This window comes from Chenopodium quinoa, unplaced genomic scaffold (assembly GCF_001683475.1).
Source record: "Chenopodium quinoa cultivar QQ74 unplaced genomic scaffold, ASM168347v1, whole genome shotgun sequence".
Lineage (NCBI taxonomy): Eukaryota > Viridiplantae > Streptophyta > Magnoliopsida > Caryophyllales > Amaranthaceae > Chenopodium > Chenopodium quinoa.
In genome coordinates, this window is record NW_018743920.1 from 7,713,553 (window position 1) to 7,736,265 (window position 22,713).

The window sequence follows — 22,713 nt, forward strand, 5'->3', positions numbered from 1 at the left end:
TAATAAATATGATTTATACTACCTCCGGTCGCTATTATCTGCAACTTTGGGGCATTTTTTGTGAGGTATAAAATATTCTAAAGTTGCAGATAATAGCGACCGGAGGGAGTATATTTTTTATTATTATTAGTGTCGTGCCTCGTGCCGTGCCTGCGTGCCAAAGGCCGTGCCGTGCCGTGCCTCGTGCCGATTTCCAAAATCGGTGTTCACGGCACGGCCCACGGCCCACGCCTGGGCCGCCGTGCCGTGCCGTGCCAGAGCCGTGCTCGTGCCGGGCCGTGCCGAAGCCGTGCCGTGCCCGTGCCGCCAGCGTGCCGGCACGGCCCATGGCCATCTCTATGTGTATGTGGGAGGTGTGGGCTTTATATAACTTTTACATCTAGCTATCTACTTATATAACCCATCATCATACTATAGACTTAACCGCTTAATCAATACGACAAGTTAAATTTTATGTGGCACAAATGAATAAGAGTCCTTGTGACATTTTTTAGTCACAAATTATAACCAATGACATCACATTGTTTCAAAAATGTCCAGTTTAGGTTTCTAGAATTTCAAGTTATTGTGGTTATTTTTAAGTAAGGATGTGTTTTCCGTCACTATTATAAATTCATTCATATTTTTCATAGATTAACTTTTAACTTCTTGTCTTAATTTTTATTACTTAAACATAACTAATTAACAAATTCTCCAAAAAGGCGGTGTACGTTAATTTATTGTAAAACGGGTTAAAGTTATACTAAAAGTACTTAAAGTTACCCTTTATACTGCAAAAGTTATTATTTTTCTATTAATAAATTTTATTAGAAAAACACTTATAACGTATTAGATTAATCATATTAGTCTTTATAGTATGTAACCACATATCTATAAGAAATTACACATTAAAATAAAATTGAAACCAACAAAAAATTAAAAAGTTACCCTTTAAGTGGTTAAAGTTACCATAAAAATAGTTAAAGTTACGCTTAAATTGATCGTTTTACAATAAAATTGATGTACACCCATTGTACACAAGACTTATTCTAACTAATTAATTTTTGTTACTTAAACATAATTAATTGTATAGTAAGAGTGACTAGGAGATTATTTTGACATTTTCCTAGTGAAAGAACCAACAAATCTTTTTAGTTTTTACAAAGGCATAACAGCAAGAGTGAGTGAGTGTGCGCGAAGAGAGAGAAAATGGCTCTAGCAAGCAGACTAGCGAGGGAGAAGGTAGCAACAGCCCTTCAATGGCGGCTTCCATCAAATCTTCTTCAAACCTTCAATTTCAGCGCCGAATCATCTTCTGCTGCAACTACTACCACCACTACAAGTGGAGAAGCATCGAAGAACACGAAGCGAAGGAAGAATAAGAATCTCTTCGAAGTTGCGCAGTTCCTGCCCAACTGGGGTCTTGGCTATCACATGGCCAAAACCCATTGGACCAATGTCTCGTACGAGATCACCAAGATTAATCTCTACAAGGTTCCTTCAATTTTTCAAGTTTTGTTGTCATTGTGGCAATTCGTCGAACACCTTGCGACCAATTCTCGTTTTGTGTTGCTTTTGTATTGGTGTGTTGCTGATTTGATTATTGGGGTTTCTGGATTTTGATTTTGCAGGATGGTAGGCACGGAAAAGCTTGGGGGCTTGCTTATAAAGATGGTTAGTCTCCAATATTTGCCCCAAATTAATTGATTTTAAGTTGACTATGTTCATTATTTTTTAGTGCTTCAAAATTTAGATTTCAGTTGTAATGTGTGTTACATGCTATAGTCAAGTGGAGTCAAGTGGAGAACTTTGAGTAACCTATATTGTATCATGAATTTGATATTTAATCTGAGGTTGGAGGATTGACTAGGTTTTAACTAGGGTTTATGTTCTATACCTTAGCCATTGTGCTTTATTTTGTGTTCTCTGGTTTTTATAAACAGTATCTGAGATTCGATCAGGAAACTACTATTGTCACTAATACGAAGTACTTATTAACAATCAGGGATAATTGCGCGTTTATTTACATTCCCAAACCTTGCTCTTTGTATCCTTGTTCTTGATTAGTAATCAATTAGCTATTAGGAGTTACAAGAATCTATTATTTCACATTAGCATCAATTGTTTCTGAACTGGTGGCAATGCTTAGAGAAGCCCACCATTATTGAGATATTCTTCCAGGAATGTACACCAGAACATTGGAGGTTATGGCACCCTCTTAGTGGGTGATGCAGTATCAAACAGAGTTACACAGTGAAGCTTGATGATCTTTTCGGTTAATCCTTTGAACTTCATTCCCCTAAAGTCAAGCCTTCAATTGTATCTTAAGAATTCAATTAGAAGTTGCTTTCTAGTGGTGAGGCATAGTTGACTTGGTGCTTAGTGAGAGCCTGATTTTAATTACATCTCGTTCTTATCAGAACTTTTGAATCTTATCAAAGTAAGGGTGTGTAGGGCTAAATGCTTATCATTTCTTCATAAATGGAACCAATAAGTTTCAATTAAAACTAAAAATATTATGTTTATAACGAAACAAACTCATTATCTTTATTATTCAATAAAAATTGTAAAACTGAGCTGGGAACTGTATCTAAATTCCTTAGTATGTCAGTCAGTCAAATTAGCTTAGCTTATCTCTGTGGAATCTACTATCTCCTTGTACTTGTATAGTTGTAATCTTTTAGTTGAGGATCATGCAACACTTGTATGTCATTGCCAATAGATTTTTGATGATTTAGAGTGGACCACTTCTGGATTTCTTAACACTCTTATGAAGGGTGCCTTTTGTGCTAGCATTGCGAGGTGAAAAATTGTTGCTTCATTTTTTCAGTAAGGCATTTGGTTTTTCATGGGAAGTGGGAATTGTATCTGTCATTTCCACAAGGGAAGTACATTAATTGCATAAGTGTGCAAGTGTCTTACACTCTTACATGGAGGAATAGATGCTTATCATTTCTTTTATAAATGTAACCATGGTGTTTCTGACCCTGTTTTACCTGTAACAAGCAAGAGCTTGTGGTAAAAACTGAAACAAGCAATATGGTGTTGTAAAATTTGAGTTTCCTCACTTTTTCCTATCGCTCCCTGAGATTTATTTTGTTAACCATCTAGCTGGATGGTTTTGAACTATAGGCTGAGCTTAAGTGTGGGGTTTCTGACTTTCTGTTATCTTATGAAAAGTTTTCCGTTAGCTAACTTAGCATAACACTAATAGCATGAACAAATGATCTTAAACTTGATTTCTTGATAATGTAGATATAGCTATTAACTCTCAATACTAAGCTTGCAAATTTCCGTTATCTAACAAAAAGCTCTCCATTAGCACAACACCAATAGCATGTACAAAAGGTCTTTTAGCTTGAACTGAGAAGTAGGTAATTAATGATTTTAATCATGAGCTGTGAGTCTTCAAGAAAAGGATGGTTTTGATTCTTTTGAACTATAAGGAAAGGCATTGTTATAGTTAGTTAAAGCCAAGATTTTGATGGGATACTAGTAAGTGGTTTTCTGTCTTACGGTGTTTTTAAATACTGGAAATGCACCCTTCCACTCTCCTTTCTGATTAACTTACCTTTTTACTGATTCTAATGTTGGAAGCAGCAGAAATGCTGAAATTTTGGAACTCTTCATTACCTTGAAAGACTATTAATTATATTACCCCTTTTTATATGCTATCTGAATTATATACAGACACAATAGATATTGGTTGGGTTGAATCCCACCTTATGTAATTGGGGTGTTCATTGAATAAATCATGTGTGTGTGAGCTGTGTGCATACTGCATATCAGGTTCCTCCTTGTAAATTGATTAAGGACTTTGTGAGTTGGTTTGATTTGTGGTTATTGTGGTTATTTTTTGCAGGCATTCCTGCTCCTGCTCCAAAGAAAATTAGTGGAGTTCACAAGCGCTGTTGGAAATATATTTCCAATCCTCTAAAAGTAGAAGCCAAGCCAAAGCCTGAAGCTGAGGCAGCTTAACTGAGGCTACATCAACTGAGGCTACATCCATCACTTACATAATTGCCTATCATTTGTGGTCATTTGTCTCACTTCAGTAGGCCCCTTGTATGGCTGTCATTTGTTAGTGAGCTGTAACAGAAGAATTTTAGATGATGCTTGCTTCATCACTATCATAGACAGAATTTATCTAGGAATCACATAGTGGTCTTGACGGAAGAAGATGTCAAGCATTTTGGCAAGTTCTGTTTTGTGGCATATATGCCAATATTTTCTTTTCCAGTTAGAAATACCTGAGATATTTATTCATTTCCTTTTATCTGATTGGCTCTTCTTTGTATCAGCAATTCAGCATATTTATCCTAAATAGAAACAATGTCTAACAGCAATGAGCCTCTTTGAGACACATGAAAGCCACTTTTCAAATTGAAGCCACTTTTGAAATTTACTACTCGTAAAATTTAACTACATGGATAAGGAATATAAGCTATTACTTGCCCTTGAAACAACCTTCAACCAATTGTGGCCAAATTAATTAAGGGAGGATATAATTGGCTTGTGTGCGCTGCAGCTAGATAGCGTTATAATTCTACATTAACAGCAGCCCTTGGCATGGCAGTTGGCACCTTTTCACATATAGTTCCCCTAAACTTGGTTCTGTTTGTAATGCAAATTTATAGAAACCTTGGTCCTGTTTTCGGCAAGACAGTGTGTTATCTTTCAAGAATAACTATTAGGAGAATTGCCACATTCTTTTGAAAATTACTATCCATTGCATATTTCATGTATAAAAAAGCATACAAGAATCTCAATGACCATTCATTCACTCAGAGAGAAAAGAAAGAGCTCATTTTAACATGATTATGGTCTCTGGCAAGTGTTACTGATACTACTACTTGTTTAGCTACTTTCTGAGTAAAAAATTACGCTACTAAGAAGGAAAAGAAACATAATTATTTGCAAGTATCTCATTGACTATCATCCATTGAATCAGTAGCTTTACTGTTCTTGAACTTGTCAACAGCATCATCAAAGGTCTTTCTCACATGCTCACACATATTGATCAAATTCTGACAGCCGTCTTTCAACACCTCACCAGCTGGATCACCTGAAAAGTAAATGAGAGGTAATTAGTTACAAGAAAGGTCATGAAGGAAGAAAGTAGCAGCAAACATCACATTCGAAAGGTGTTTAACTGATTTGCCTCAAAAGATGACGCATAAGATAAAAAAGCAATCTATCTTCAACATCATTGATCATTCATGAAAATCGAGAGGATCATCAAAGATATGTATGTTTTCTTATAAGTAAAATACAACCAATAAGACAAAGGCATCTTGCAGTACTAGAAAAGTTACAAACTTTGACTACAATCCATAGTTTATAAGCTTAAATTCCATAAGCTATGCTTAGTAAGCATATGTTCTATTCCAAGGATAGCCAAAAATAAGGGTTTTGCTTGGTTTGGAAAAGTTGAATGTATTGACTCTAAGCTACAGACTTCAACTGAAGGTGGAAGGACGGAACTAAGATTATGACAAGTCCTGAATAAAGTTTTAACTTGCTTACAGCTTGCGAGGGCCTTATGAGGGGTTTTTTCCTAGGATGAGCTAGCTGATGGAATGGGGGATCATCGAAACATTTAGGTTGTGACTGAAGGCTTTAATGGACCACAGACAATATATATACATGGCTTAATAGGTTAAGATTGGGTAGTGTAATAACCAATTAGCCATCTCCAACCAACCATCGTTAGTGGAATGTATGAACCACCCACATTTTAGGATGTCCCACTAGGTCACTAATAAGTATCACTTTAGCATGAACAATAACATTCAGCTTTAAGTATCACAGAATATGAATCGCGATTCCACCCAAACTGGAATTTAGGTTCCTGACAAAATAACTGGTCAACTACACTGCCCTTGAATGCACACACTACATAAAGGATGAGGTGTACTCTCATATATTAGAAAGGCAGCAAGTCTACATCAACCAGCATCTAGAACTTCAGAACATTTGAAATAATCAAGAAAACCATTTCAGGTCTTAATGGAGAAGGCAAATGTGTAAAAAGTCTACACTAAAAAAAGTATTGGAGTAACCAGGGTGGATGCACCACAGATTTTTCTAGGTAAAAGGGTAATATCCCATGACATATCTAGCTCAATCAAGTTCTGGCTGACAAAGTTCATTCTAGTAATCTCGGAAACACTAAGTCATAAAAAAAAATAAAAAAATAAAAAAATAAAAAAATAAAAAATAAAAACCCTTTGTAACACCCAATGGAAATAAAATTAAAGTTAATAAAAGGAATACACAATTAGCATGTTATAACTACAAGTCAATTACAAACAACAAAGAACATCGCTAAAAAAAACCGCAGCATAATGATCACTTCAACTAACACACTCATTTTTTATTCTTTGATATTCAGGAACAAAAGAAAATGCAGTATTAGGATAAGGATTGTAAATTGTTTTAAACAATGAGACTAACAAAAATTGTTCTACAAGTACCTGTTGTTTGCACTCTAACATTTACCCGGGCTTCAGAAGGATGAGGGATGCTGTACCCACAAAACGATACTCGTGGACTGCAAAATTACAGCATAACATAATTACATAATGAATAATAACATGCTCATATTAGCAGACTAAGACATTAAAATTGCAGGGCATTTAGCATTGCAAACTTTTGGCTCCAAACACAAACTCACTATAACAGTTCTAAGAATCCAAAGGAAAGAAACGCACTGCAATGATAAACATCGCGAGTAATTGAATCTCCCCCACTGCCCATGTGCTCGGTCCAGACGAATCCTTAAGCTAGACACACACTAAAGTAATAAAAATGAACAACGCCTCAACTCCTCCTCAATAAACTTGATACTGTTCACAAACCAAAAGTAGTACCCAACATTGTTTCCAAAAATGAGAAGCTAAAACAACAGCATACACCAATCCTAGAAAACAAATGTTGCAGCATTGAAAGTATAGTCATTCAGTCCATTACTTTTAGCTGGTAGAAATTTCCCTCCAATTACGGACTAACCCAACTCGAATTCGGATTAATCGGAGTCTAATCAATCACTCGTAAAAACAAGCACACCAAAGAACGACAACAAACAACAAAGGTTTCTAGAGCAAATACAAAGAAATAATTCACAAAGTAATCAACAATAATAAGAATAAAAGACTAACTCTTTGTTAAGGACCAATCTGAGGGAATTAGCAAGGGTGTGATCTTCCTCAGTTATTGAGAATGTTGATGCACTTGGATTTTGATATGAACCATGCTCCATTTTTTTTCTGCAAAATTCACTACATCATTTCTCTATTAATTGACCAATTGACTAATTATCCAAAAACAAAGGCAAAAACTTTAATCATATATATAAGCAAAGAATTTGAAGAACCCTAACATTTTGAATTAGCTTACCTTTAATATTTTTTTGCTGAAATTAGCTGATTTTCCTTGAGCGAGGCTGAAGAATTTGTGTGGTACAATATTCAATTAGGGCTCATAAAATAAGATTGTAAGTGGAAATATAGTGTTGTACAGAGGGCTTTTTTGTAATTTCCTTACCAACCCAATAAAAATAAAAGGAATATAGTACTAAATGATTAAAAACCCTAAACCCCGAAATCAGAATCACTTCTTCGCTTCATTTTCTTGCTTTCTCTCTCTTACACTCACAAATTCTCCCCGAAATCTTTTTTCAGGCTCACATTTTAATTCAGGGTAATTAATTACTTTTCTTTTATGTAATTGCATTATTATCTGTTTAAATTATAGAAAATTTAGTTAAATTGGGTCGAATTGGATGGGAAAAGATTGGGTTTCAATTTGATATGTGAATTTTTGGGGTTTCTTTTAATTTAATTTCGCAGAAATTTATGGTCTAATTTTGCTTCAATTTACTAATCCTTTGTATTTTGATTATCTTTTTTCAGGTTAATAATGGCCAACAACAACTTACCTCCTCAGCTGGCAAAAGAACAGGTAACTTTAATTTTCTGCATTTATCTATATTGATATTCTCAGATAATTATCTTAATTGTGATTTGTAATTTTAGGAATGGTATATTAATATTAAGATGCATGCTTATTTATTTATAGTTTCATGCATTATATTTGATGTCGCAATTATAGTCTGAGATTGGATCAATGAACAACATTGGATTTAATTTTCTTTTGTGGGAATGATTAGGTGGATAAGATACATACTCATAGATATCTTGTTTAGTGTAGAAAGTCCATTACTGCTAGTGTTTAAGAAGTGCTGTTAGTTGCATTAGTGCCAAAGTTAATTAATAGTGGTATGGAAATAGATTTTTCTGTAATTGGATTGTGGCTATCCTTTTAAGTTTTAATTAATCACCGAGTTTGATATTGTATGTTTGTGATTGCGGGACAATGTTTAATGTATCTTGCACAGAACTGACTATACATATTTGTATTGATTTGTGTCGTATTCAATCTTATATCGGCATGGTTTTTGTTAACTTATTAAATTCTTATTGTGCAGGTCATGTTTATGGCTGAGAAGGAAATGGAGTACAGGGTCGAGCTATTTAACAAGTTGGTAATTTTAACTATGCAGTGATGGACATTGTTGTTACTTGCTAGACAATTTGTTTCTCTATTTGATTTTAGAGTATGTTTGTGCATATACGCTGTCATAGTTTTGTGCATTGCTGCCAAGGGTTAAGGGAGCCCAGCAGATGGTCTTTCATGTTCTGTGGTTTTAGGTCTTTGCAAAATTGAACACTGGATATTCTACATGACGTTAAGACTTTGTACTTTGTCTGACTTGTTATGTTCTTATTATCTTCTTCAGGCTTACTCAGACATGCTTTCGCAAATGCACTGATAAAAGGTACATATTACTGAAGCACCCATTCCATTTACCGTTCTTTAGCTCTTGTATGTATAAAACCGGAGAGAGCTTATGTTGATGCTTCTCCTGTCCACTTTCAGCTACAAGGAGTCTGAACTGAACATGGCTGAAAACAGTTGCATCGATCGCTGTGTCTCAAAGTATTGGCAGGTAATATCTCAGTGTTTCAAAATAATGTGCAACTTATTTTCTTGATCACTTGCCAATCTATAGTTTCTCGTTGAAGAACTATTCATAGTTCCTCATTTTTATTCTAACAGATCTTAGATTTTGTGTATTAGTTTGATATATAATCCCCTCTATTCTCTAAACAAGGAAGATAAACTTTTTTGTCAGCCCTTTGAACTGTAGACTTTTTTTTTCCTGGTTGTCACTTCTGTGTGCTTTTAAACTCTGTTTTTCTAACATGACCTTTGTCGGAGCTTTCTTATACTTCAGGATGCTAAAAAAGTTACATTAGAAACTTCACCTGGTGGGTTGGAGCTCAGTATGATTATTTTTCTGCTCTTAAAAGACAAAACTTAGTCTGACTATGAATGATGCTTCTAGTCTTTTTGTCCAATAATACTTCAGCCTTGCCCTTTAGACAGATAACTTACCACTTATGTTTGCCATTTGAAAGGGCATGCTTAATACAAAGTAGCTTTTTGCCATTGTCTACTAAAAAATATTTGTTTTGGGGGGGTGGGGATGCAGTAGTGATCTTTAAGGGTAGGTTGTGATGATATATTATGCAAGACTTGAAATTTATCCATCTGACATGATTGGAAGCAGTACTTCTGGATTTGCATAAAATTCACAGAATTTTCTGTATTTTTGTTTGGGGGTGCAGGGGGATTGGGATGCCAGGATGGTTTGAGGCACTCATTCTGTAGGTTGTATGCCTTGAGGGCCCTATTGGAGTGCTGCAAATATTTGTCTACTAATTAAAACCATTTTGTATGTTATCAGGTGACTAATCTAGTGGGCCAGTTGCTCGGAACAAACCAGCCTCCCATGTAAATGGTGTTCACTCTATTTGAGTAATCACTACTTTGCTTAAATGAAGCCGTGGAAAACAAATGATGCTGTTACTATGCTATGGATTCAATGATACCGTTCTCTAAAAATTTTGTTCCTTTTGAACTGAATTATACTTGTTTGATTTGCCTAGTGATGGCATTACTCCTAATGATTTCGATACTAGATATTGGTGGAAGGCCACATTTGATCTAATGTTTTGTGTAAGGCTCTAAGCATCATTCCTTGAATTGGAGCTTTCTTTTACTAAATTCCAGTTCCAGGGGTTTGTTTTTGTTATTAAGCAATAATCACAGTAGTGGATTTCAGGATGCTTAAGTTTGACTTGACTTTAAATTTTCCCGGTTCATTGATCAATAGTCATACTCTATTAGTGAGGGCAAAAGCAAATCTGATTCAAAAAAGGAGGCTTAATTTTGATAAACTTCAAGCCTTTTGATATTGTTGTCCATAATATTTTGATCAACTTCAAACCTTTTGACATCGTTGCCCTTAATTATTTTTATCAACTTCAAACTTTTTGATTTCGTTTTCCGGTTGTCCAAAATATATTTAGGGAGGTCATTTGGTTAGTCACAATTATCCACTTTGCCTTCTTTTTTTTAACACAAGGCCATCACAAAAAAGTTTTATATGCTCAGCCTGTGGTTATAATTGGTTCCAAGCTACAATATATGATCTTGGGATACATTGTATGCAATCACTTGAATTTCTAACACTGGATCCCGAAATCTCCAAAAATAATCTAATTTTGTGTCATATAGCCTTCAAATTGGCCTTGAGATAACATTTTCGGACCCAATAAGATGATGCACCCAGATGCTTCCCGGGGTTCCCAAAAGCCCCCAAGAGGCCTACTTGGTGCCCACAACCTTCTCACTTATGCCTTGATCTGCCCCTTGTTACCATGTCTTTATTAAGCAAATGAGTTAATATACAACTATCCTTGTTCCAAATATCACTTTTTTCTTCATACCAATCTTTCTTCTGAATTCAATTTTGATGATTCATTAACAGTAATACGAGAAAATTCAAAGCAATTAACTAAAATTCTAATGTGGTCCTTAATTTTAAAATTGCCTAATACTTATAAAATTGTGATAAACGGAGTATTATTATTTAGGGACGGATGGAAAAGTAGCAATGCAAATCAGACTTCCCTTGCTTTGAGATAAAAATGAAAATGTCAGTCAATACAACCTTTGTATGAATTTATAATTCTAATTACGAAGATAAAACTCACCACTCGGAAATTTCAAATAGATACAATAATTATGGAACCTTTAGAACCCAGAAAAATAAGAAAGCTCTATACACAATTCAGTTTTTCTTCCATTTGGCCTCCAACGACGTTCCATCTTTGAGCGTCTCATGGGCATCATTGTCCATCCCGAGGCTGAAGAGAGCGGCAGCTTGGAGATAAAATGCAGTTGGCCACTCAGGAGATACTACTTGAGCTTGCATAGCATCTGCTAGTGTTTCTTGTAGCATATTGCTCATCAAGTAAGACAAACAACGTCGAGCAAACACCGTTGGTGAAACCATTGTCCCATCCTCGATAAACTACCAGAATAGCAGATACAGAGTAATGAATATCAGACCTTTAAGTACATGGTTTACAATAGCAGTGATTAGTGTATGAATCTAGCTACTTTAAGGTTCTTTTTTATCAAACAAAAAAGAATTTCCTCGTCCCAAAATTATTTTAATTGGGATTGGCACAAAATTAAGAATTAGTATCAAAAATGTTGGTTGAAATTATTTAAAAAAGAAGTGTTGGGGAAGAAAGAGAAAAAGATTTATGGAATCATGGGATGGATAGAGAAATCGAAAAGGTGTAAAAAAGTGTGAAGTTCTTCTTTAGACAGCCCAAGATATAAAGTATGAAGTTCATTCTAGAACAGAGGGAATACATGACACTATTAGTTCCAGACAAAGGTAAGTAAATTCAATCAAACATTAAATCCAGAATCACGGCGTTTAGTAAGAAAGAACCAATGGCCTAGAACAATTACCTGTGTGTAAGATTTAATGGCAGTAGCAAAATCTTTAGCTCTAAAAGCAGTGTCTCCATGTTTCTTGCAGTTTAGTGTTTCTTGAATTTGACTTGTCCACACTTGGAAAGAAAGCTGATACAGGATTCACAATCTCATCAGATCAATATGAATGGAGAGGAGATTTCGTGTGTAGGTGATGTCATGATGATGCAGAGTCATAAAACATGTTAATCAGTTAGCAAAATTATGTAATGTCCTATGTCTTACAGGAGTAAACTCTGGAAATTTTTTTAAAAAAAATGTAATCATTGGACGGTTTCTGTCATACTGTTGGGGTCACAATTAGCTCTTCCCTCGTTTATGGATAAAGGGCATTTTCATAAAAGTTGTTAAGAGTACATTTACTGCCCATATCAGTAACAACAGGCAAGCAAGAGCATTCTCTTTTTGAAAAAATTCTGTATCAAGCTAAGGGAAGAAGTCTTAAAAAAAGAAAAATAACTGAAAAAGAGAATTACTAGAGACCGTGCAGCAATTATAAGCTAAGCAGGACCCAATCTACGCATAATGGTAATTTTACAGACATAATTAGCTATTTAGCTGTGCATGACCCAATATCATCAATTCAGACAATATCATAATGGTAATTTTGCTGCAATTATGAGCCATGCAGGACCCAATCTGCTCTATTATCTAAATTAATTATGCTGCACCCATTATATAAGACATGTGAAAGTCTGAGAAAACAGCAAATCAGGAACTACATGATTATACCAAGCTTTTGAAGGTCCCATTGGATAGCCTAGTGGTTGAGTGCCTGTTCTTTTTTGATGAAAACTGGCAGAATTGAACAGCCAACTTACTTCCACTATCCCAAGATATCGAGCCACATTTTTAGTTCATCGCAAATGATAAGCCAGTTTCTAATTTATTAAGTTCAAATTTGCAATTATCCCACATTACCCTCATAAAATTTCCAGTAAAAAATACCATTATATATTAAATCAAATACAAAATTCCAGAAAAAAGGAATACGTTTGTGGGAAGAAAAGTTCATGTATAACAGCTAAATTTTAAAATAATGACCTCAAGTGGTCCATTATTTAAGGATGGGGCCCATGGATCCAAATGGAAAGATAAACCCCTAAAGTTTTCCCAAATATAGAAAAATGCACTCGACAAATACTATGTCATAATAATTCTAGACACAAAGACATGACCTAATTTGTTAAATATCCTGCTTGTACACCCAAACACCCATCACAAAAGATATATATAAATGACAAGACAAAGGAGCCTACCTCATTTGCAATCCCCTCATCGTCCTTGTATCCAACATCTTCTAATATTTCGTGTATGGCTGTAAGATCCAATCTTGAACAGGCTTCACCAAGAGGAGTTAATGACAATGAATCCTTTGGAGACGCAGTTCCATGTGAAATACCCATCAGAACATGAGAGGGAACCTGCCAAATTTCATGGAAAAACACAGAATTAAGAACTCTGCTGTTTACCTATTTCTATGCAAGGAAACTTCTCCCCGTAGGCCAGTTTACTATCAAAAGCTTTATCTAGAAAGCTAACCAAAATGATTGTTTCATATTATCAGTATAATCTGCTTTTGACATGTACTAATACTATTACCAAAGAACAAGGCAGAAGAATTTATTTTTTAATCAAAACAGGCCAAAATAATTAAACGAAAAAAAAAAAAAAACAATGTCTCAGGAGAGGAATTAAAATTAGGCTCACCTCAGTTTCTTTCTGAAGTGGAGTAAGAGCTGTCACAAGAGATCTGGCATTAGGCCTCTCACGAGCTTCATACTGCAAGCAACGTGATGCTAATCGTACTAATTCAGTTCCATCATCATTTGAAAAATGGCCCTCTAAATTAGAGTCGATCAACATCGAAAAGTTTTTTCCACGTATGAGATCAAGTGCCTGGGAAAATCAAGAGAATTCTGAGATAAAATATTTTGTATTGTGTTCCCAAGACATCTGAGAACCATTTAGATTGGTGTGCCAGGACCTAAGGCAATTAGAGAGCCAAAGTGAGCTAAAGAGTTTACAAGATATATACTTTTTTGGGAGAGAGGGGTAATTGGAGGGGTGGAGAGCGTGATACGATACTTAACATGTTTCGTAGTTTGACAAAACTTAATATCCAAATCCAATTTCTAAAGTATTGCAAACTTTAAATCATTCATGGGAATGTGAAAAGCTAAGCCAGCTCCAATAAGAGGACTTACAATTTAGCCCTATAATTCTTTCATGAAAGAATTTTGATGAAATTAGGTGTCTAATAAAAACCAAATATCAAGGATATTTGGATACTAATATATGAGTTCTCAAGGATTCTTAGATGCTTGTTTATTACTTTCTAGTTCTAGTGAAGTTCCTGGAGTAGCACACTGAATATAGAGGTTAATGAAGCATTAAGAGGGTACAACATGACATGACACACTGAAAGTTGTATGAAAATTTGAAGTTTACATGGCTTGGTGGTATATGTTTCCCACTGAGCAGGTCAAGCAGTAAGGTGCCAAAACTGTAGATCACGCTCTCTGGAGAAATTCGACCTGCCAATTAGAAAGCAGGGCATTAGCTTCCTAGAGAAAGCATGCTTTCAGAAATTAGCAGCTCCATTGCAACAGCTTTATAACGTTCTCTGCACACATAACTAGGGAGAGACCTTCATTATTGAATATGCAATCAGCAAGGAGATCAGGACAAGTCAATATTGTCATGTATACCATTCAGCATAGTCTATATTTACAGCAAAATGAATCATTTAGGAAGGGCCAGGTACCTGTCCTCATGTACTCAGGAGGAGTGAAAGCCAAATTTGTACTATAGCTTTTGCCATCTCGGCTGTTTTTCATGAGGCCAAAGCAAGAGAGCCTGGGATTACCATCCTGTCAAAAGCTGAGTCACGACATAGAGTATATGGAGAAAAAGATAGAGACAAGAGCAAAAATACAAGTTCAATTGTACCTGGTCAAATAGAACTCTATAAGCATTAAGGTCGTGGTACAATGATCTTCCTTTACTGCTACAATATTCCAAGGCTTGTGCTAAACACAATGCCACTCTCAACCTCATAGCCCATTTCAAAGGCTGATTTTCCCCTGAAGTAAATAAACAATTTGAAACTTAAACCAAAATACAATAGCACCATCAACACAACAACTTCACCCATGAATCGAAGTCAACTACACGGAAACTCTATCAACAAGCGGGCTTTCCTAACCATTTAAGTCTCATAATGAACGTTGTAAAACTGATGTGCACAAATGTACCAAAACCAATCTTAATCAATTAAAAAAACCTTAAAAAAAAATTTGATTATATCGACATTGCCCAAAGTTCTCCTTGTCTGTTTGAGAATCCTAAGAAGATTACATCAATGATGTGGTGCAACCCTTTATTAAGAATACACTGGTTGTACATTGACTGTTGCTAACTCGGCACAAACAATTTAGATAGAACTTTTTTCCCCTTGTCGAAAACATTATACTTTCTCGAAAATTAATAATAGGCATAAACTCTAGCATCTTCAAGCAACGTACCATGGTAATCATATCTCATTGATTATTACATATCGAAAACACAAATGCAATGCCTAATTCAACACGAAACATACAAAGTCCCTTTGACAGAAAAATAACAAGTGCATAGTCAAGGTCACAACATTTCAATCTTAAACAAGGAAGTTATGAATTTAGATGATACTCACAGTGAAAGAGATGCTTAGAAAGTGTTTCATTGGGCATGAACTCAGCAACTAGCAATCTCTCATCACCCTCACAACAACACCCAATTAAATTTGCCATTTTCTCACTTCTCAGCAGCCCTACTGCTCTTGCTTCCTCCTACATTTTATATCAAAATCCAATCAAACAACCAACTATACTAAATAAGCAATTTTCTCTTAATTAATCAAATTTAACAAAAACCCACCAAAAACCAAGAATATTTATTACAAACCCATAAACAAAAATTGCTAAAAATAGCAATTAGTTAATACCAGAAATTGCCGAGTATCAGGCCAAGCAGACCTATGAAACCGTTTGATGGCGATCCAACGGCCATCATTGAGCTTCCCACGATACACAATATTAGGAGCTTTCTCACCATGCTCAGAAACAATGTTCTCTGAAGAAAACCCAGAAGCCGCAGCTCTTAACTCGTCCAATTTGAACTCAGTGAAACTCGGTTGTGACTCACTTTCATCTTTCCCTCCGTTTTCTACAATCACCCAGAAATCAAAAATATGTAAACATCAAAACCCATCAAAGATTAAGCATAAAAGATCAAATTTTTGATGATTTTTGAGCTTAAAATGAAATACTATAGACCAAAATTTTTTGAGATTGAAATGAAAAAAATTACCAAGATCGGAGTAATGTGGAGCATGACTGTGATGAGAGTTGGACCACCAGCAAAATGAAAGTTTAGAGCAACGAACTCCCATTGATTTTGTAGAGATATAGAGAGAGAAAGAGCTGGATCAGTGAGTGTAGTAAAGTTTAAGGTTGGGTCTCAAACTTTCTACTAGTTTTTTTGTGTTAGTGTGATTTGAAAGGGTTTTACAGAAAAAGGAGAAATCAGACAGACAGAGGAGAGAGAAAGCAAAATTAAATTTTAAAAAAAAAAAAAAAATCAAAAACAGAGAAGATGGAGAAAGTAGTCCTAATCTTTTGAAATAGTACTCACTCCATTAGTCCATTTTAGTAAAAATTTGTAAACGGTTATGTTTGATTCAAGTGATTATTTCCACCTTTCTTGTAAAGGGTGGATAATGTAAAATTGATAAAGGATAATTGTGGGAAGGAAAGAGTAAGGGTACACTTGTACAAAATTTCTTTGTACACCACTAATGAAATGTTGTCAATTCACCGAGATAAGAAAAAAAGGATACTTACTTCAAAATAAGATTTCCTTTCAACCAATAGGGAGCTTGGTGTACAAGATTTTTTCGTACACCAAGTGTACCCTTAGCATCTCTCATAATTGTGTCTTCCGATGTGAATAAAAAGATTACTTGTATATAATAAGTAGGGCTATGTGTTTGTAATTTAAATTTAATTCTTTTACATAGGTAATTTATACAAGAATGGTATGAATTATGAAATAATGGTAACACAATCATCCAAATTTAGGGGTGCTAATCAAGTTGAGCAGCTTGTGAGCAACTTGGACTCGACTCGGTCAAAGCTCGGTGAAAACTCGACTCGAGTTGGCTCGACTCGAATTCTACCCGACTCGAGATGTTAACGAGCACAAGTAGAGCAAGCTCTAACTCGACTCGATAATGTATTTTATTAATATAGAATTTACAAACAAAGTTATTACCATGAACAAATTTGACACTTAATAAAAGTTAATTAATATTATCAAAAAAGAAAGAGTAAACCTTTAATAATAAATAAAATAAAATAAAAAACTATATAAAGTGAAAAAAAAAAACAATTAAGGCCTACAATTTTAGAAAGGTCAAAACTTTAACGAGCAGATTGTGAGCTACTTGACTCAACTCGAAATTTCAACGAGCACGAGTTGAGCAGGTTTTATTGGTTCGAAACATTAACGAGCACGAATTGAGCACATGAAAAAAGTTTTCAAGTCGAGTCGAGCACCCCCTAGCTCATAATCTACTCGCTCGATTAGCACCCTATCCAAATCATTGAAAAAATTAATTAGAGTTGGCAACTTTTATTTCATGGAATTTATATGGATAAAATATGGAAACATGATTCTCTTCTACGAAGTATATGCATAAGACAGAAGTGAATATGTTCGAAAGTATTAGGAAAATAAAGTAAATAGTGCATATGATGTAATAAATAGGAGATAATTTTGTCATCGATAAGATCTATAAACGAGCACTTTAATCTTTTTAGCTGTTTATTTAGAGAAACAATATAAGTGCAACAACCTATTAAGTAAAAATAAAAGTAAACTAGAATATTATACTTAAAAACCATCTATTGTCCTTTTAAAATTTATGCTCATACAATAATAAGTTATGCTTGAATATATTTTTTGCACTACGGTGTCTAAAATTAAACATTACTAGATTAGTGCACGTATGATGCACGGTAATAATAATCTTTTTTTCCATAATTAATTTGTGATATAATATAAAGATGAGGCAATTCATGTGGAATAAACAAATGCAATGCATATAAGAAAGATGAAATAATAAGGCAAAAATTTTTAAAATTACAATTGAGAAAAAAATATTATTTTTGATTAGTTGTGTTGAAGATATTCAAAAATAGTATACATTATATTACATTAATGATGCATGTTATTCCCAATAAAACTACACAATGTAGATATAGTATGACTTTTTATTAATGAATTAATTTAGTTCAAAAAAAATATATATATTATACAATGTACTGCCAAAAAATAAGCTAAGTAGAATAATTTTTTCAAAAAAAAACTTAAAGCTGATATCATATATTGTATTGGTGAGAATTTTTTTTTAATGATAGCTTGACATATGTCAAAAAGGATCAATATAAGCATGACCTATTTTAGTAATAATTAATAGATTTTTTTAAGGAAAAACAAAGTTATAAGTTGGTAAAATTATTACAGAAATATTTAACAGAAAAGTAATGCAATTATTATTATTTCATAAGATTTTCAACCAAACACCATGAATAAAAATGTTTTGTTTTTTTTTTTCATTGAATTCCACTATTGTACAAATGTATAATGGTAATTTAAATGTTAATATTGTATTTTTTGCTCCGTTATTTTATTCTCTCCACCATACTTCAACCTTCTAAATTATTATAGCTTATTCTCCCTTAATTAAAAGGTCTCAAAATCTTGTGTAACTATTTTAAGTAAATAGAACACGAAATAAAAAGGAATACAATTACTATAAAGATAATATATAAAATTAGGAATAATATATTATTATAGTTGTATTAGAAAAATATTCCAAAAATAAAATAAAATTTCTAAGAGGAAAGGGGGTGTTTTGGAGGGAAAAAACAGCACTAGAAAGTGACACGTGTTATTCATGGTGTCTGTTTTAGTATTATGTTATTGAATGATGATAACTACTTTTTAAAGTTTTTTTTCTCAAAAATTATTACCTTTTAGGCTTTTATAAGTTGATTACTTGATTTTATTTTCTTAAAATTATTATCACGAAGGACTCCTTAAAGTAAAATAGATGTATTTGACTTTCTAATGTTAACCATTGTTTAAAACTTGTATCTACCAATTATATTGTCTTTCAATTGACAAGTACGAACGAAATTAATTCATTGTCCTTTTGCAACCAATTTTTGATGAAATTTTAAATCCTTTTCAATTTTCCACTAATTTATCACGTTTGCTACTCACCACACCACCCCCTCAAAGCTCTTACAAGTAAGAATATGGTCAATTTTTGATGAACGAAGTAGATAGTTTTCTAGTTGCTCGTTAGACTATTTAGTCAATTAAGCATTAGCTTCTATTGATTTGGTTGGTATTAATTAAATACCTATGATTCTCTTACTTTGGCTACATCTAATTCTTCTTTACGTTTTCTATATTTTTCCTTCATTATACTTTATCTACTTGTTTCACTCATATTCACTCACCAAATAACATTATATCTTTAATTATCTTAAATTGTGTGCAAATAGTAACCAAATACCTATAACAAATAGAGTATTTGAAAATGAAGTTAGTATGCACATACTCTTTAAAACAATCGTTGTAACTATTTTTATTTTTACTTTATTGTTTAGGTAAGGATAATATTGTATATATTGAGGCAGAAACTTTTCACAAGCCAACATATATAGGCCTACATTAGCGATTTAAAAATTAGATGAAAAGGTGAGGAGTCCTCATCCCAAATTATGCTAAAATAGTGATGAATCCCATTTGATAGTCGTTGATCTACTCCGTATCAATTAGGGTACAATAACTACAATTAAATTAGTACAACATTAATATATCAATTATTAAAAGATATTTATGAACATCTTTTTTTCTTTTTTTTTTCTCTCTTTAATTGTGTGTAAGAACTTTAAATGAAACTCACGTACCAAGATGGGGCCCACCTAGGAATCTAGATTTCTGGTTCATACGTACGCAAACATTATTAATAATTCAAGCTCAGGCTGCCCGATCATGACGTAGTCCGAGATTGTTGATTGAGATTGATCTTACTCAACCTATTAAACATAACAATACACATGTAAGTATTCAAACATGGGTAAAGGTGGAAAAAGGACTTGAGCTTTAAAAAAACCCTACACAAGAAGAGTTGACCAAAACGGCCAGCAATGTGTGAAAACATTATCCATTTTTATTTTAGGCTATGCATAAAAAGCTAAAATAAAAAATATTGAAGATAAATTAATATTAATTACTTCAATTTGTGCGTGATTTTGTCATGAATTCTCAACTTAATTCTATTTTAAAAAGTTTATTTAATGCTTATATACAATCCTAAGGGCTACATATATCATTACCCTTTATTTATTTCTCATCTATTTATTTATACATAGTATATCGTTTCACAAATATTGCAACAATTCCATCTTTGACATGATTGCTATTTGTAATTAAGAAAATATTTATATGATTTTAAGACCTTGTTCTTTTGAGCTGTCGTGTTCTGCTTTGCTGAGTATTAATAAGTTGTTCTGCTCTGCTGAGTATTAATATGTTGTTCTGCTCTACTGACACCTGCTCTATTATGCTGGCACCCGCTTTGCTTTGCTGACACGTGTCCTACTCTGCTGAAATCTGTTTTGCTCAGAAGCTCAAAAGAACAAGGTTTAGATATATATTTTTGAATATTTGAATACAATTTGTTTGTAATTTTTATTGTTATACACTTTATAATTATATAATTTGTATATTCTGGATTTAAATTGGGTTTTGGAAAATGTAATCTTTGTGTTATAATATTATGGATTTACAGAAAATGTAACTTAAAAAAAAAAATAATAATAATTTTTGTGCATTTGGGAGCTCCATGAATTCATGAAAGCACAAAATATGATTCTTATATGGTGAAACCCAATATAAGGCACACTATCACATGATGTAGTGGGGCCAAATGTTTTTCAATCAAAAAAAAAATTCTCAATCGAAATCCCCTTAATTATCTCCCTTAACAGCAAGTGGGGACTTTCAATTTCATTCCTCCCACCCCATACACCTTTCATTGTTACAAAATTTATTGGAATGGATCGATGATGTTCATTTAACACCAAACTAAACAAGAATCTAGCCATCTAGTTGCCTCACGATTTATTACTATCCATTTAAAGATGTTGACTCCAATTCTAACTTTTTATTTGTTCATTTATGTGATCATTTATAGCACGACTTTAATAGAAGTCCTAAATCATCATAAAAATTGATTTGCAAAGAACTACAAGTCCTAAATCATCATAAAAATTGATTTGCAAAGAACTACGGATTAGTATTTCATGTTTGAAGTGTTCAAGTAGGAATGTACTTCTTGCATCTCTAGCTAGAATTTCTTCTCTTTTTTTTTCTTAAAAAAAAAAATCAAATGGAGTATAATATTAAATAATTTTGCATGTCTTCACAAATGAGAATTATTTTGAACTACTTGAATTTTAAATTATCGGCCATACAGTCTAAAATCTACTCAAAGATAATCTTTTCTTAGTTTATTGTACGATGTCTAGCGTACATAGATTCTTCTCGTTTATTTTTATGCAGAAAAATTTGTAATCGACACAGATATAAAATGTAAGAACAAATTGAAACATGATGTTACAACCATACACTTCACTACTTGAGTACTACTTCCAAATTTGTTTAGGATTGTTGGATATTTCATTTTGTGGATCTTCCAAATTAAATGACCTTTAGATTCTGTACTGCACAAAAAAATCAAAAATAAAATAAAAAAAAATCAAAAAATCTTAGCTATGAGTCTGTATATCAACCAGTTATCAATTTTAGGCCATGGTCTATTGATAAAAAGAGTCCAACCAAGAAAAGTTCTTGTAAATTCATAATGTTCTTGCCAAATGAGTTATTATATTGGTGCATCTCGAATAGTTTTGTGCTGGTTTTGAATCATATTATCGTGTCAGGTAAGAGTTTGCCAACATTGCGGAGCCACTCTATCAAACATGCATGGACCAATTAAGTTTAAATGTTGTAGTATAATGAAGAAAAAGTTAGAAGGCAGCTAGCATTATTGTAACAAGGAAGCAAATGACATTGCCAAAAGGAAAACATGCCTAATAATCTAATTCTTATATGGCTCCGATAATGGAGCAACCCTTAGCTGTAAATATTTTGATACACAAGCTAAGATTTTAATTTGAGCAATCTTCCCTATTGATCAAACTTTTCCAGCTCAAATTAGGTCACCATCTCATTAAAATCCAACATTTATTAGGGGAAAAAAAATAAAGAATAATAATAAAAAAAAAAGGAATTAAAAGTCGTACTTCTTTTGCCATAATAATTATAATGTTTGATGTCTGTAAAATCCCATCATATATTCCATAGATGCTCCGTCAGAGCTTTCCCCCAACGATAACAAAAAAGGCAAAAGCATGACTTCACTTCTGTTTATGAAATTTCCCTCTTTATACTCATGAAAATTACTCTTTTTCTACTTCTCTGTCTCCGTGTGTGCATGATAGCTCAGCTTTACACTCGACCTTTTGGGAGTCCTTCCTCTTTTTAATCGGAACGTTACATACGAGTATTATTATACTTGGTACAACACTTATTAAAACACATCCACATTTGATAAATGTAACACTTATTAATATACGAGGAAAGTAATCTTATTTTGAAAGTTGTAAATTAATTGTTATACATTTTAAGAAAATT

General features: G+C 33.5%; 4 protein-coding genes across 5 annotated transcripts; 2 read left to right on the forward strand and 2 right to left on the reverse strand.

The window, feature by feature from the left end:
* The first annotated feature begins 1,112 nt into the window (after nt 1-1,112).
* Nucleotides 1,113-4,325, forward strand: LOC110688340. Its single transcript, XM_021865081.1, has 3 exons — nt 1,113-1,473; nt 1,611-1,653; nt 3,842-4,325. The coding sequence occupies exons 1-3, from the start codon at nt 1,189-1,191 to the stop codon at nt 3,955-3,957; spliced, it is 444 nt and encodes a 147-aa protein (XP_021720773.1). The 5' UTR covers nt 1,113-1,188; the 3' UTR covers nt 3,958-4,325.
* Nucleotides 4,326-4,734: 409 nt separating this feature from the next.
* On the reverse strand, nt 4,735-7,461 carry LOC110688342 (DNA-directed RNA polymerases I and III subunit RPAC2-like). 2 transcript variants are annotated; one of them, XM_021865083.1, is made up of 4 exons: nt 7,378-7,461; nt 7,140-7,247; nt 6,456-6,532; nt 4,735-5,044 (listed from the first exon to the last, which is right to left on the reverse strand). In XM_021865083.1, the coding sequence occupies exons 2-4, from the start codon at nt 7,238-7,240 to the stop codon at nt 4,905-4,907; spliced, it is 318 nt and encodes a 105-aa protein (XP_021720775.1). In that variant the 5' UTR covers nt 7,241-7,247; nt 7,378-7,461; the 3' UTR covers nt 4,735-4,904. The 2 variants fall into 2 exon arrangements, with proteins under 2 accessions (XP_021720775.1, XP_021720776.1); XM_021865084.1 differs by having other exon boundaries at nt 7,140-7,259; nt 7,378-7,459.
* Nucleotides 7,462-7,543: 82 nt separating this feature from the next.
* On the forward strand, nt 7,544-10,177 carry LOC110688341 (mitochondrial import inner membrane translocase subunit TIM10-like). Its single transcript, XM_021865082.1, has 6 exons — nt 7,544-7,680; nt 7,893-7,941; nt 8,468-8,520; nt 8,780-8,818; nt 8,920-8,989; nt 9,791-10,177. The coding sequence occupies exons 1-6, from the start codon at nt 7,559-7,561 to the stop codon at nt 9,839-9,841; spliced, it is 384 nt and encodes a 127-aa protein (XP_021720774.1). The 5' UTR covers nt 7,544-7,558; the 3' UTR covers nt 9,842-10,177.
* Nucleotides 10,178-10,991: 814 nt separating this feature from the next.
* On the reverse strand, nt 10,992-16,599 carry LOC110688343 (probable serine/threonine-protein kinase BSK3). Its single transcript, XM_021865085.1, has 10 exons — nt 16,249-16,599; nt 15,884-16,104; nt 15,593-15,728; nt 14,851-14,984; nt 14,666-14,771; nt 14,350-14,435; nt 13,609-13,797; nt 13,158-13,322; nt 11,875-11,988; nt 10,992-11,422 (listed from the first exon to the last, which is right to left on the reverse strand). Exons 1-10 carry the CDS (start codon nt 16,328-16,330, stop codon nt 11,180-11,182), a joined length of 1,476 nt encoding a protein of 491 aa, XP_021720777.1. The 5' UTR covers nt 16,331-16,599; the 3' UTR covers nt 10,992-11,179.
* Nucleotides 16,600-22,713: the final 6,114 nt, after the last annotated feature.

Coding starts and splice junctions, on each gene's coding strand:
- LOC110688340 (XM_021865081.1), top strand. CDS start 1,189: ATGGCTCTAGCAAGCAGACTAGCGAGGGAGAAGGTAGCAACAGCCCTT. Junction 1,474..1,610: donor CCAAGATTAATCTCTACAAG/GTTCCTTCAATT, acceptor TTGATTTTGCAG/GATGGTAGGCACGGAAAAGC. Junction 1,654..3,841: donor GGGGCTTGCTTATAAAGATG/GTTAGTCTCCAA, acceptor TATTTTTTGCAG/GCATTCCTGCTCCTGCTCCA.
- LOC110688342 (XM_021865083.1), bottom strand. CDS start 7,240: ATGGAGCATGGTTCATATCAAAATCCAAGTGCATCAACATTCTCAATA. Junction 6,533..7,139: donor AGATTGGTCCTTAACAAAGA/GTTAGTCTTTTA, acceptor GTAATTTTGCAG/TCCACGAGTATCGTTTTGTG. Junction 5,045..6,455: donor TGTTAGAGTGCAAACAACAG/GTACTTGTAGAA, acceptor TTTACTTTTCAG/GTGATCCAGCTGGTGAGGTG.
- LOC110688341 (XM_021865082.1), top strand. CDS start 7,559: ATGATTAAAAACCCTAAACCCCGAAATCAGAATCACTTCTTCGCTTCA. Junction 8,819..8,919: donor CGCAAATGCACTGATAAAAG/GTACATATTACT, acceptor GTCCACTTTCAG/CTACAAGGAGTCTGAACTGA. Junction 8,990..9,790: donor GTGTCTCAAAGTATTGGCAG/GTAATATCTCAG, acceptor GTATGTTATCAG/GTGACTAATCTAGTGGGCCA.
- LOC110688343 (XM_021865085.1), bottom strand. CDS start 16,330: ATGGGAGTTCGTTGCTCTAAACTTTCATTTTGCTGGTGGTCCAACTCT. Junction 13,323..13,608: donor CACTTCAGAAAGAAACTGAG/GTGAGCCTAATT, acceptor GAAATTTGGCAG/GTTCCCTCTCATGTTCTGAT. Junction 11,423..11,874: donor CCATTAAATCTTACACACAG/GTAATTGTTCTA, acceptor CTATTCTGGTAG/TTTATCGAGGATGGGACAAT.